The 14,490-nt window shown below is 39.6% G+C and overlaps 1 protein-coding gene across 2 annotated transcripts in view; it reads right to left on the reverse strand.

Moving 5' to 3' along the window:
* Nucleotides 1-6,089: 6,089 nt before the first annotated feature.
* The window catches only part of ftr84 (finTRIM family, member 84), a 34,413-nt gene continuing 26,012 nt past the window's right edge, over nucleotides 6,090-14,490 (reverse strand). For both annotated transcript variants that reach the window (XM_035433086.1, XM_035433084.1), the window contains one exon: nucleotides 6,090-9,826. In XM_035433086.1, coding sequence (XP_035288977.1) covers nucleotides 9,285-9,826 — 542 coding nt within the window. In that variant the 3' untranslated portion in view covers nucleotides 6,090-9,284. The remainder of the gene's footprint in view (nucleotides 9,827-14,490) is intronic.

The following is a 14,490-nucleotide window of genomic DNA, read 5'->3' on the forward strand; positions in this document are numbered from 1 at the left end:
AGTCAATGATCACACTGACTTGGAACAAACCGCCAGTTTATTAAGAATATAAAACCCGTGTGAGCATTGAGTGAGTATACTTGCATGACTGAACTAGACGGAACTAAAGCACGTTGATTGGCTTAGCCATAAACACACATACAGGTACGGTGGCTCATAATGAACAAACAGGACAAATGATCTACATCCCTTTCCTTTAGCTCACACCTCCTATATAAAACAAAATAGCACTAGGTAAATATCAACATTACAGCATTACAACATTTCTTTCTTACCATGTTGTTTTACGACTTTCAGTAAACAACCCAATAATGATATTCTTGGTTAAACTTAAAACTATCCAACAGCAAATCAAGGTGGATGAACATATCACTTTAACAGGTAGGCCTATTCATAAGGCATACCTGGTATAAAATTAATCATGATTAATTAATCAATTTCCACAGACGCGCTTTTGCCTTTCATCTACGATCATTTTTGCACTGCAGAGAAAAGTCCGCTAGAAACAGTGAATATGCTGCTACAGTTGCCTATATATTGTGTGACAAAAACAAAGTAACATTAGACCTTTGTTTCAATAAGAACAAAATAATTCACCCATATGTAGCCTATATCCTTTTTCCTGGGCTTCCAAGAAGTCCCAGACTATGGCTTATATGTCCCCATCAATGCTCTTTATTTTATCTTTTGTAGCCTACATGCATTTATTGAAACTATCACAAGGTCTCGTTTTGACTCTTAAAGAGATTAGCAGATGATCTTTAGGTATAGCTTCCTCTTTTGCAATATTATATTGATGTAAAATTACTATGACAACACTTGTTATATTAAAACGTCATTCATAAGCCTTTACAAGTGAGACAATCGATTTGCTTGGCATCGATTGATAAACTTTTCAACACCACAGTGAAAGCCAGCTCCAACTTACGACGTACCTTTGGAAGTGTCCCTTAAGGCAACTTAAGGTATAGTTTGGGAAAAAATTGTAAAAAAGCGGTTTCCCTTTGAAAGGTATACCTTAGAAACCTTCGTAGAACGTTAAGGTACATCGAAACTGGGAAACGCAGCCCTTGCTGGAAGACAAGTTTAGTAAGTCTCTCAAGATCTGAGGTCTCAATCAGCTTTAGCTGACTAAGCTTTTCTGCCAGAAAGCTTAGATTCTCATGCATCTTGCACATGCATGTCTCACGATCAGACAGGGAGGGGTGCACAATCCAAAAGGGACGTAGCTGGCAAAATGCAGGGTATGAGATCCTCACATTGTTCTCTGCTAGAAATTTTCTGTGGAGGTTTCTCATTGTGTCTACAGGAACCTTTTCTGCATCTTTACTTTGTTTCTTGTAATGGTTTGTTTTCTTCCTGTAGTTATCCTGCTGACATCATCTCTTGTAAAGAAGGTCTTCACGTTGTTCTCAGTAGATGTATCTGCATACCTGTTAACAATCTTTCTGTTAAAATTGCTCAGGCTTTTCCTCTTCAAAAGGTTCCTGCGTTTCTTTGAAAACCCAAATGCCTGTTCTGACCATCTCTGGGGCCTATACTTTTTGACAACATTTCCCACAGTAACCTTAGCTATGATTTGCTTATCTCTTTCATTTCTGGTATTCAGGTATTTTTTCTTGATGTCAGTAATAAGGGCTTCATGGAGTAGTAAAGATTTTCTGATTCTGCTGTTCACAGTACAATTCTTGACCTGTTCACGGACTTGGAGATTCATTCTGTTTTGTTGATTGCTGGCGCCTCTTTTTGTACTTTTCTTTAAGTTTTCTGTCCTTTCTGAATGAATGTTTGAGTTGTACTGTTTCTTTGTACAGTTTGTATCTTGCGCTTCGAGATTGTTTTTTGGCCTCTAAATGTTGCCTAAAACAAAACCAGGCAATAAATAATTACCAAAACTGCAGCCAACATAAAAATCTCACATGGACAAACACCTATATGTACGTTCACTCACCCACCCACCCACCCTGATAAAATATCTTTTTATACTTCTCAACTTCATCTGCTATAAATGAACCCCTAACAACATATTTCCCTCACCTTGAGGACCCAGGTCTGGGTTGCTCTGCATACTGATTATCAGGACTTTGTGGAGGGGTGTTGATATTGCTCAAAGCTTCCCTTTTCTTCTTCTGTCTTTTTATAGCATTCCTCCACGTCTTGCGCTTTTGTCGTTTAGCTCTGTCACTCAGATCCCTGATTTTTTTATTTTTTCCTGCCTCAGTATCTCTTTTCCACCTCTCACGCTCACTCCTGAGATATTTTTCCCTTCTCTCTGGGTCTGCGTTCCTTCTTGCCCTGTACTCTCTTTGCCTCTCTGCTGCTGATTTTGCAATTGTGATATCTGAACATATTGAACATAAAATAGCATTAAGAATTATTTCAGACAGTTCACATTAAAGTTTACAACTGAGTCATCTACTAAGAAGTGTCAAACATTCAACCCTGTCACAATGATTCAACCCTTTTGTAATAAAAAATGTGACAGGGTTGAATGTGATGGAATTGAAGTTTTTGGCAAATAGTAGCCATGACTCCATATTTAGCTAAGACATTAGCACCACATGGCATTTAGGACATCATAAAATTGTAATATTTTGCAACACTGTTGTTTAATTTTTCCTAAACAATTGTTTACTATCATTTATTCATGAAACGGAGTTGAAATGTTGAGCCTGACACTCAATCTGACAATAAACACAATGAAATATAGGTAAGAAAAGATGCTGACACTTGCCTTTCTTTGCAGAATGTTCTTCAAAAGACTTGTGTGATGTCACTTCCTCAATGCTGATGTCACAGGTACTGATCCATTATTTTTATAGGGGGGAAATGGTATGGCGTGACAGGGTTGAAAACAAACTGGGGGACGTGTGTCAATATTGCAATTTCATAGATAATGTATTTTTTCAGAAAAAAATTATTTTTAGTTAAAGTAATAATCTCGAAGATTTTCATTAAAATAAATGTCTGTTAAGTCACTATCTATCGCCCGATTAGGTAACACAATGGTGATTGAGCCATTATTATATTAATTTATATTATTATTATTATTATTTATGATTAAAGAACTAGGTGTCTATGGCGACATTCCCGGGAAAAAATCACAAGTGGCGCATAGTTAGTGACGCGTTTTCATCACCCATCAGTGGTTGGTCCGTCAGAGAGGGTAGGCGGAGCTAACGCAACAGGCTCGTTCTTCAACTCACTTGTGTGTGAGCGGCGTACTGTTTTCTCCGGCGTCTGCTAGCGTTACAATAACAGAGAAGGTGGGTGGGGGGGGCAGGGCATATGGAACCCTAAAAAGTTTTTGTGTAACATGAGAGGTCATATTATTTGTTGATGCACATTTCGTATTACATTTGATGACAATGTAACGTTACTAAATTACATAGCTATTTGCACAGCTAACGCTAGCTACCGGACCATGTCAAGAAAGGCAACATTAGTTTAGACAACGTTGTGCACAGTATCCATCGCTCATATCAAGTAATGTTGCGTTAGCTAGCTAGCTGATGTAATTAACACAATCTAATGTGGGCGACATGGCTCAGGAGGTAAGAGCGATTGTCTGGCAGTCGGAGGGTTGCCGGTTCAAACCCCGGCCTGGGCGTGTCGAAGTGTCCTTGAGCAAGACACCTAACCCCTAACTGCTCTGGTGAATGAGAGGCATCAATTGTAAAGCGCTTTGGATAAAAGCGCTATATAAATGCAGTCCATTTACCATTAATGTCAGCTAACAATTAGAAAAAACGCTAGCTAACGCTACCGACCGGTACCGACCTCGCAAACCGTCTCTCGAATGCAATGCTACCTTGTTGCAACGTTGCAATGTAGCTAACTAAAGGCCAGTTCAGATCAATGATTCGCAACGAGACTAAATGCAACTTGCAAAATTCCAAGACGTCTGATTGTAAACGTTCTAAAACTGCACTTGGCGATTTGACAAGGTGGGTCTTTTGAGACCCCAGGCAACGGCTTCAGACGCTCTGCAACTAACCAGTTCACACCGCTGCAATTTTCTCTGCAACATTCTAAAACCGTTTCGTCTCGTTGCGAATCATTGATATGAACTGGCCTTTAAAGATGTCAAGCTGGAGAAAACTAAATAAAAGAATATGGCAGTATGGATTAATTAGCGTTGTTGTTATTTTATTACGCTTCCTCATATGTTCCTTCAGCCATGATGCCCTTTTTGATGAAATCTCCTTTGTTTTTGTTTTTTTCTTCTTGTTCTGATTGCTAATTTAACACCCAGCTCAGCTTTATTCTCAAACAGTTTATCTAGCAAAACCAGAAACACCAGGGGTAACATTTTTCAAGGCAGTTGTTTCAAAAATATCACACAACAATCATTCACGACTGTTTATTGTGCACGAGATACATAATTGCACGAGCCACAGCGAATCCTGCAAATTCTTCTCCGCAGTGTAAAGATGTTCGTACCGGGCAAAAGGTGGATAAAGAATGTTTGTGGAAATTGATCATCACGATTGTACCCCAGGTCTGCTACAGCATTTTAACCCGGCTCGGCAGTGTAAAGACAGCTTAAGTTAGCCTAATGTTAGACAATGAATGAGTATGTGCATAACGTTACTTTTATAACAACCATTTTTTATTCAGTAAATAGTAAGTATTGTAGCTGGCATGGCCCAGGTGCCAACTGACTGACACACACAGGCGACACTGGTTGGATCCGGTTGGATCTATGGGAAGTGAGGTCCAAAAACACACCTGCAATTACCGCTTCTCACCATTGGTACCGCCAAAGAGAACGAAATGGAAATCTTCGAGATTGTAACTTTAAAGGGCACCCGATCCAGAGAATCACCCTATTACCTGTTACTGAATCTTACAAAAACAAACGACACAAAAAGGCAAATAAAAGAGTTAATACACTCATCAAAGTGCCATCCTTTGGGTTTGTTGCCATAGCTGACCGCCTTCCTGTAATTTCAAGCATCGGCGTCACATGACCAACAGTGCGTAACTTGATTGGCTGGCTGTTGGTTCGATTAGAGACAGAATCGTTTGCTTATCCTTGGTATCCCAGATGTTTAATCTGAATTTTTAAACTCGAATTTTGGGATCTGAATTTGGCCTATCGAATCTGAGCAACTTGAATATATATTATTTGAAATTTTTTAAACTTGAATTTTTGATTCTGAATTTCTGAACTATGAGTTATTGAAAATTTGAAGAGTTGAATTCAGGCAAACAATTCAGATACATAATTACAATGCAAAACAATTCAGTGCTAGAAATTCTAAGGCTTTTAAATTCCAAAATCTGGTGAGACAGATTTTCTTCCATACACTTGGCCCTGTGTATACAAGCATACAGTAGATGAACCGGCCAAACGTGTGGATAGGTTTATAAGAGTTAAGATTGATTGAATAGGATGGGTGGAGCTGGAATAAACAATGAATGGAAAGGAATTACATTTTTTTTAAAAATTTTATTTAACTGGAAGATCAAAATATCTTTTGCACAGGGGACCTGACAAAAACCTAAAGTTACAAAGTTACACAGATAAACCAGTTACAATTAAATGTTTTCTACTATTTCACTATTCGCACTGACAAGAGGTCAGTAAACTAGAGATGATAATTTAAACATTGCTGTATAGTTGTGCTATGAAATGTTCACTATGTGGCCAAATGTGTCTGGACACCTCTTAGTCTGGGGCTGTTTTTATTGGTTTGGGATAGGCCCCTTAGTTCCAGTGAAGGTAAATCGTAATGCTACAGCATACAATCACATTCTAGACGATTCTGTGCTTCTTCAGCAGTTTTGGGGAAGGCCCTTTCCTGTTTCAGCATGACACTGTGCACAGTGAGGCCCATATAGAAATGGTTTGTCCGAGAATGATGTGGAAGAACTTGATTGGCCTGCACAGAGCCCATCAAACGCCTTTGGGATCAACTGGCAAGCCAACTGCGATCAAGGCCTAATCGCCCAATCAGTGCCTGACCTCACTAATGCACTTCTGGCTGAATGGGAAAAAATCCCTTTAGCAATGCTCCAACATCTAAGATAAAGCTTTCCCAGAAGAGTGGAGCTTCTTATAGCAGCAAAGGGTGGACCAACTCTATATTAATGCCCATAATTTTGAATGAGCTGCTGGATGTCAGGTGTCCAAATACTTTTGGCCATGTAGTGTATATGGTAACACAATGTTCGAATGTGGCTGTTTCCATGCAGCCATACATGATGCATAGCATATGTATTAAAAGTTATTGTAGTGATCCTATATCATCAGAATTTTTTAAAATATAAGGACAAAGTTAAATTCCAGGCTCAATTTAAGCCAGCCAAATAGAAAGCTAGTAGATTGCGATTGTGTACAAATTTTATCTGAAATTTATTTAAATAAAGGTAAGTCTAAATGAAATCGCAGAAAAAGTGGTTACTGTGAGGTGATTCTTTGGGACTGCTGAACGCTATTAATGCTAGTTTGCAGCTTTTATATTGGTAGAATATGGGCGACAACTCACCGGAAATTTTCACCCGAAGTTATATACAGAAAGTCTAATTGTTTCATTTATTTAGCAGATGCTTTTATCCAAAGCAACGATGAAGCTTCATGGAGTTATACTCTGCGCCATCCTTGTTGTACGTGTGATTAGGCATGTGACTAAGGACACAACTAGGCATGTCTGCTGAGCGAAAAAATGATACTTCCTGTTTATGTGCTCCCTATAGGTTTCTATTAGCTGTTGTAATTACCAGGATGGTGAAATAAAGATACTCTGAAAACCTGAGGGGAAAACAGTCGGCGCCACAACATGCAACCAAGGGCTGAAACGCTAACAAAATGCCTGTAGCTAGCTAAAAACATTAGATTTAAGCATGTCAAAGGATTATTTTAGCACCCTATGTCTACCAGAGAGGAAAAGGTATATTGACAAACTCAATATTGTCGGTCTCAGATCTCAGTGTCCCTCCAACTTAATTCGAATGACAGTAACATAGGCTACTGTAGCCTGTAGCTAGCTTGCTAGCTGACACCCCACTAGACTCCAATGTTAGGACAGATAGTAACTTACCATTAAAGCTACCTCGCTTTCTTGTTTTACGAACTGGCTATTCATTCTAAACTTTCTAACGATAACAAGCTAGTTGTGACTACAGAAATGTTGATAGCCTCGCAAATTCACACCCACATTTCTGCCATCTGTAAGCTAAAGCGAATGAGAACAGCAGTTTTTTGGTTCGGCAGCTTATAAAAACTGAGTTCTGGGTTCTTTACCCTGTTGGTAGTGCATCCCACCACACAACAGCTTTTAGGCATTTTTCTGTTGTTTGTTAGCAAACCGAAGTGGCAAGGAGGCACCTCACGCAATACAAAGTCAATGGAGAGCGATTAATTGTTTTCCCCTCCGGTGTGGACTTAATTGCACTATGTCTCTATTGCAATCAGCATCACTCTGTTTCCAGTTATGGTGTCATTTGGACATATCAACCCCTTATTGGTTAAAACACGATCACATGATTGTGGACTTTGGTACATTTGGATCCTGGTACATTAGTTAACTTGGTAGCCTGGAATGTAGCCTTCTTAGCTATCAAGGTAGCTAACAAGGCTCCATAACCAGCTTTATTGTCTGGCAAGTTAGCAGCTAGCTGCTTGATGATAAAGCCAGCTACAGAGCTTTGATAGATACCTTCACAGCAAACTAGCTAGCTGTGAACTTGCCAAATGATAAAGCCACATTAAAATTGGTTCAATTCATATAGTAGCACAGAACTGTGCTTATTAGCCTTGCTGTAGCTTCATTACATACAAAGGTAGCTAACAAGGCTCTGTAACCAGCTAGCTAGCTGAAAATGACACCTGAACAGGAAATAGATGGATGCAGGTTTTGCAGTCCACGGTTTTTGAAACTAGCTTGTAATAACCAGAACTGTGTAAGTGCGAAAATGGCATCAGTCTGTTTCCTTATAGCTAGGCAAGAAGCTTTTTCTAACTACCTTGATAGTTAGGCGAGTAGCTTCCTTGCATCTTGATAGTATGGCAAGTAGCTATTGAAATCTCAGACAATTCATAATATCTGTTGTCACAGTAATTGTGGATTCCGATCAAATGTTAGTAATAACCCAATGCATTGCCACACTGCCATCGTCAACCATACAGGCCCTCCTACAGTTCACGTGCTTTAGCAACTACTTGGCTTGCACTGCTTTTGCCAGCACGCTAAAAGGACCAAAATGGGATTACCCTATATAAGGATCTGTGACTCGTGGGGGAAAGGCGGCTCCAATGGTTGTCCGCCACGTCGGAGCTGCCCGTTTTGTTTGTTGTCTTCACCCGTTATTTTCACTATACTTTGTTACCTGGCAGACCTGTTCCTTTTTGATAGCACTTTTTCAGTTATACGAGGATAATCACAGGTAAGACCCAGAAGGTAAGGTAATTCCCAGAAGACTTGCTGTCCTTTTGCTTTGTCCCCTGGCTTCAAACATCAAGTCTACATCTAAGAATCTGAGTATAATCTTTGATTGTAATCTAAATTTTGAACAACATACTAAAACTGGTTCAGGAATGTTTTTTAACAACTTAAGAAGATTTCTAAAATTAGAGCATTTTTGTCTTTTACCACCACTGAAAGTATCATACTTGCTTTATTTCACCTTGTCTTGACTATTGTAATGCTTTGTTCAACTGTCGCGCTGTAGCTCAGCTGCAAACTACAGAATTCTGCCGCAAGACTATTGATCAGGAGTAAGCGTTTTTCCCATACCACCCCAATTCTGGCTTCTCTGCATTGGTTGCCTGTTGCTTTTAGAATCTATTAAAACGTTTTATGAATTACTTACAAGGACTTACATGGTTTGACACCCAATTATATTTGTGAACTTTTAACTCCTTATTGTTCCAAGAAGCCTCTGAGATCTGCCAGCCTTGCCATTCTGGCTGTTCCAGAGTATAGATTAAAATGAAGAGGTGACTGAGCCCTTGCTGTAATGGCCCCTAGGCTCTGGGACAGCCTTCCATACAATATTAGGATTACTGCTACACTCTCTGCTTTCTAAAACTAGCTTAAAAACCTTTTTATTTTTTAAAAAACTGCCTTCTGTAATGACTGTTTGCTATTTGCTTGTGCTTTTTCCTTTTTGATTGTTGGGTCTTAACTCTACTGTTTTATGTTTTTTTTAAATTGTGTTTTATGTTTTACTTGTATTGTGCTTAGTTATTTGTTTTATTCTTTGTGTTTTAATATTGCCTTTTTCTATATTCTATATGGATATTTTATTTTCTGTTTGTTCTATGTTTCATGGTGTTTCTAATACAGGGTGGGATTAGCCTTCAAATGGCAAATGGACACAGATGAGCCAACCCCAAACCCAGCAAACAGTGGCTCAGAAAAGTGAGCCTGGAAGCGGTGGATGACCTGCATGGAATCGGACACAGCGTAGAAGGCTATCAATCCCCCAGCATAGTCCAGGTACACTCCAATCCTGGAGGCCTGCAAGGAGGATGGCAGGTCTTTGTCCATCTTGTTGTGCCAGGCAGAGTATCCAGTGTCAGAGCAGAGCAGGCTCCAAGACTTGTCATTGTAGCCCAGCAGGCTGCTGGAGTTCTTCCCCTTACGGTTGATGCTTTTGTAAGCCACTCCGATAGAAAACTCCCCGCTCCACTGTACCTCCCAGTAATACCGGAACCCACCCAGGGGTTCCCGGCATAGCACCTGTGAAAAGCTGTCAAATCGCTCTGGGTGGTCTGGGTAGAACTGAACCGCCCTTTTCCTGGTCACTTTACAGTTACCATCAGACAGGACCAACTCTCTGTATGCTGTGTTGGGATCCAGGGTAAGCCGACATGAATCTGAATAAAAAACAATAAATACAAGACGTAATTAGATCTGATTATACTCTAAGTATAACTTACACAAAACATACTCAGACCTCTGTGCTTAATTTGTAAAACAGGAGGTGCTGGGACAAAAAGTGAGGGAGGTTAATGAAGCATCTTAGAGGTCCCGGAACACAAAAAACTTGAACAACTGTCAGAGGGCAGTGGACAGGACTGTAGTGCTGAAAACTAACTGCAACAATTGTTGAATGAATACAAATACTTCATTCTTCATTTTGGTGAGTTTAAAAACACAAAGCACACAAGTTAAGCTACATCATGACAAGCATGCTACGTTCATCAAAGGATGAACAACAGAAAGGTCTATACACTTAAAAGGAAATGGCACTCGCAATCATCAGTCAATGGAATTCTATAAAAATCATTAAAATCACCAACAGATTACTCAATTTAGGCACCAGTTACCCACATTGGCACACTAAACTAAAGTCCACTAGCTATAAAACACCATTAAGACCTTTTGGTTGCTAACTAGCTTGTGGGGTTAATGCCATAAACCATCTATTCTCAGTGCCTGGTTAACAGGGTACCGGATAGCAAGCATACCTTGGCCCAGCGTCTGTACTGGTTGGCACTGAAATTCCACCATGGTACCAATGTTAAAACAGCACTGGCTGACTTGCCGATGGCTTGATCTTTCCATCAATCAGCAGCTAGCCACAGGCTGAAAATTATTTAGCCTAGTAATCTCACAGTTATATGTAGCCTGTTTTTTTGTTGTTTTAAAAAAAATGAAAATATAAAGATTGTTTAGCCTCTAAACAACCACACTCTAAACAACTTGATGGTTATTTTATTCTTTTGGAGCACTATTGATGCAAATTTTTCAAATGGAATTGAATATGTGAGCTCCCGCTAAAGGGGTTCATTTCACGCCAGTTGCGCAGCCTACTCTCAACTTTGCCAGTCACACCTGCTTAGGAAGCAAAATGTTACATGACAGCTGTCATTCTGAACCAGAGTGACGAACACGAGGATAATGAAACTTGTAAACTGCACGTGAAACAGTCTCTCACTGTCACTGAATAAAGCACAGTTTGTTAAGTATTGGCAACCTTATATTTATTTAACCTTAACAAAACACATTTTTCACGTCCAATGTACACCTAGTCTATTTAATATGGGTATATCTAAACACATTAATTTTCTGGATTAGATAACTTTAGCTAGAAATTATTAATGTTATTAGATATTGTGTACACCCATGAATTTTGTGCCTGGAAATTAATCAACTTAAAATGCATTTTGCCTTACAGAACATCGCAGTACTGAACGGCAACTGGAGCGTAAATGCCAGGATTCTGGAGCCATGTGTTTGATTCTATGTGTGTGAGTGTGTTCGGGATTTTGTGTTTTCTCCTTCTTCTTCTTCTCTTTCTTCTTCTTCTTCTTCTTCTCATTCTTATTTTTTCCTGCCACCTATCCCACTAATAACATATCTCCCCATTGGACAATTTACCTACAGCAGCCAAATCTTCACTATACATTTTCAGTACAAACAGCTAGTCTGCCTGTGGCCTAGTGGGTAAGGTCCCAGTCTTGGGAATACAGGGTCCGAGGTTCAAGCCCAGGTAGAAACGCGTTTCTTTAACCTGCTTTACCCTCACTAATAATTGTCTACTACTTCTCAATTATTGCTTTTGCACCATATCTACCAGCCGTTCCCCGAAACGTATACACTGCATTATGACGTACCGTCTGCACGTTCAGTTGTTAACCGGCTACAATATTGCAAAGCCATATGGATTCAACGGGAGCTCTTCTGTGCTTACTTGCCTGTGCTCTTCTTTAAAACCACGGACATGTTTGCTTATGATATTTCACGCATTGCATAGCTATGTCATGGTGCTGCCCTAACAAACTCACGGACTGCTAAACCTCCGGTTGAAGGATTGAATCCCGCGTCGTCCTCAGCCAGATAATTTCCTCTTTTACACTTTTACAACGTTTTCTTACGCTTATATTTGCTTTACCAAAACTCACTCACGGCCACCCATATGCATTTCATGACGGCAAATGTATTCCTTTTATTAAAAAGTTACACCAGTTCACCGCTGTGCCATTTCTACTAACTATATTTCTTCACTTGGCTACCGTACAAAACCTTCTTATCAGCAAACGCCACGTTTCTACATTCATGTTACCTCGCTCTGTTCTCTATCTAGCCACATACAAACAATTGCTACGTATGTACGTTCTGCAACTCCCCATTAAAACATTACATTTAAAATCATGATTCACTCATAATTATAACTACTAGTACTGAACATGAGAAAAATACATCAGTGCAATAGATTTCACACGTTACTTAACCCTCCACTTTAACGGTTAATGTTTTATAGCGACTGTTATATATACCGTTCGATAAGGAACATAAGCTCACTCATGGTCACTCCATTTACTTCGCACTATACTCCGTGATCATGTCAACCTTCACCTACATGCCCATTCTACTAAAAACATTATTGTTTCAACTACGCAATTTCATAATGTCATCCTAATTTCTCTCACACTGTTGTTATTTTCTCATATGCAAAGCCTGCTGGGACATATGCGTCTGCTCCTATTCTCCACTATCAAGTTTTCCGGTTCTAGCTTAGCAAAACAGCGAAGAGGATTCCCACCTGCAGATAAGCCTATCAAAATGCCTTATAAACCTTACAAACACTAAAAGTGCATCTCCACGAAATAACAGACAACGGAGTAGGACAGAAGGGTACACAAGTTGCGACCTAGGGAGCTCTAATTCTACGGACTTGCTGATTCTTTTGTCAATCAAGGCTCGTTGGATGGCCGTCAAATCCGTACATACACTGGCCATATTTCCCCTGCGTTTCTGACGCGTTTACACTTATACGCCACCGCACCCTTTGTCACAGCCACTGTTTTACATATATAGCAAACCGAAACTGCTACAAGGTACACGCTCATCAGACTGTACAAATTCACACAAGGACAGCCATAATCCACAACCGTTTCTTACAGGGTCACTTCGCATTTCTCACTCTCATAATAAAACGCTTTGCAAAAAACGTTTTCAACGTACAAAAATGCCAAGTTACTCACACGTACAAGACATCGTCTATAACTCATTCATTCAGACTGTCAAAATCCAGGCCAGCCATTAAAAGTATTGATATCAAAATGATGCCAAGTTACGGTACTACAAACAATATAGGCTATCTTGCCTCACCAAAATTAAATAAGATGTATTCCAAAGCAATGCTACCGAATTGAGGAACTATTGGGTAGCATTGCTTTGGAATACATCTTATTTAATTTTTATATTTTGCATTGCCTCATGGAACACATTCATGCAGAAAACTGCAGGTGAGTAACTACAGGAAGCATATTTCTCCAGAAAACATATATTTATACTTGCTTCTGCACTGAATTTGAGTAAATGTACAAGTGATTATATATTTGCTACGTACAATAAATGCTGCATGTAAAATGCATATTGTACATAGATACATAGACAACTTCTTTATCCCCATGGGGACATTTCCCTCGCAGCATGTTACATTCACATTTATAAACAGACATTTATACCAAGAAACATACAAGCGTTCACGCAACAGAAAGGCTGGGCACCGAAATACATACATACCAATACAAATTGGACATATAGATGCCTCTTCAATCAATCTTGACTGTGAGAAAGCCATCCACACATATGTTTGGCCTGTCCATGTACTGCATGCTTATACACACAGGGCCAAGTGACTTGAAAGAATTGAGGAAATATTGGGTAGCATTGCTTTGGAATACATCTTATTTCATTTCGGTGAGGCAAGATAGCCTATATTGTTTGTAGTACCATAACTTGGCGTCATTTTGATATCAATCTTTTAATGGCTGGCCTGGATTTTGACAGTCTGAATGAATGAGTTATAGATGGTGTATGTCTTGTACGTGTGAGTAACTTGGCATTTTTGTACACTGAAAACGTGTTTTTGATGAGATTCATAATACATTTCTTAATTCAACCATACATTTCCTTCTTTTACATTGGTATCATGTTGTTTAGTTAGGCCATGTATTGTGCACAACAAACAGAAACATTGGAATATAAGGAATGTATTGCCTATTTCATAGATGTCAACTAAATCAAAAACATTGGTATTGGGTATTAACCAACATTGGATCACTGGGGAAGAGTTGACTGATCAGTTTAAAACCAAGCTGTGCCCGACACTTCTGGTCAGTTCATCGACATTTGACCAATGTTGGGCTGATGGACAAAAAGCTTCACCAAAGTGAGGACGTAAAATCAACACTGGCCCAACGCACAGTAAGCTTGCAATCTGGGGTGAATGTACCGCTTCCTGGAGCAGTGACAGGAGCGACATGGAACACTGCTGTGTTGTCTGTCGGAAGTCCCTTAAGTTTCACATTTAACAATATTTTAAAATTCACCTATGGTCTTGGTCAAGATCGGCAGAGACACCATCTAATGTGGATGTCCACTGGAGATTGATTGAACAGCTAAGAATGTGAACCTGTTTTGAATTAATCTGTTAGTCCCTGCAATGTCACTGGATATTGCCTACTCAGCTCTGTTCAGTTCTTCTCAGGTGCCGACCCAAGCTGTGTGCAGGTCTACATCATACAAT

The sequence above is a fragment of the Anguilla anguilla genome, chromosome 9 (genome assembly GCF_013347855.1).
Source record: "Anguilla anguilla isolate fAngAng1 chromosome 9, fAngAng1.pri, whole genome shotgun sequence".
NCBI classification, from domain to species: domain Eukaryota; kingdom Metazoa; phylum Chordata; class Actinopteri; order Anguilliformes; family Anguillidae; genus Anguilla; species Anguilla anguilla.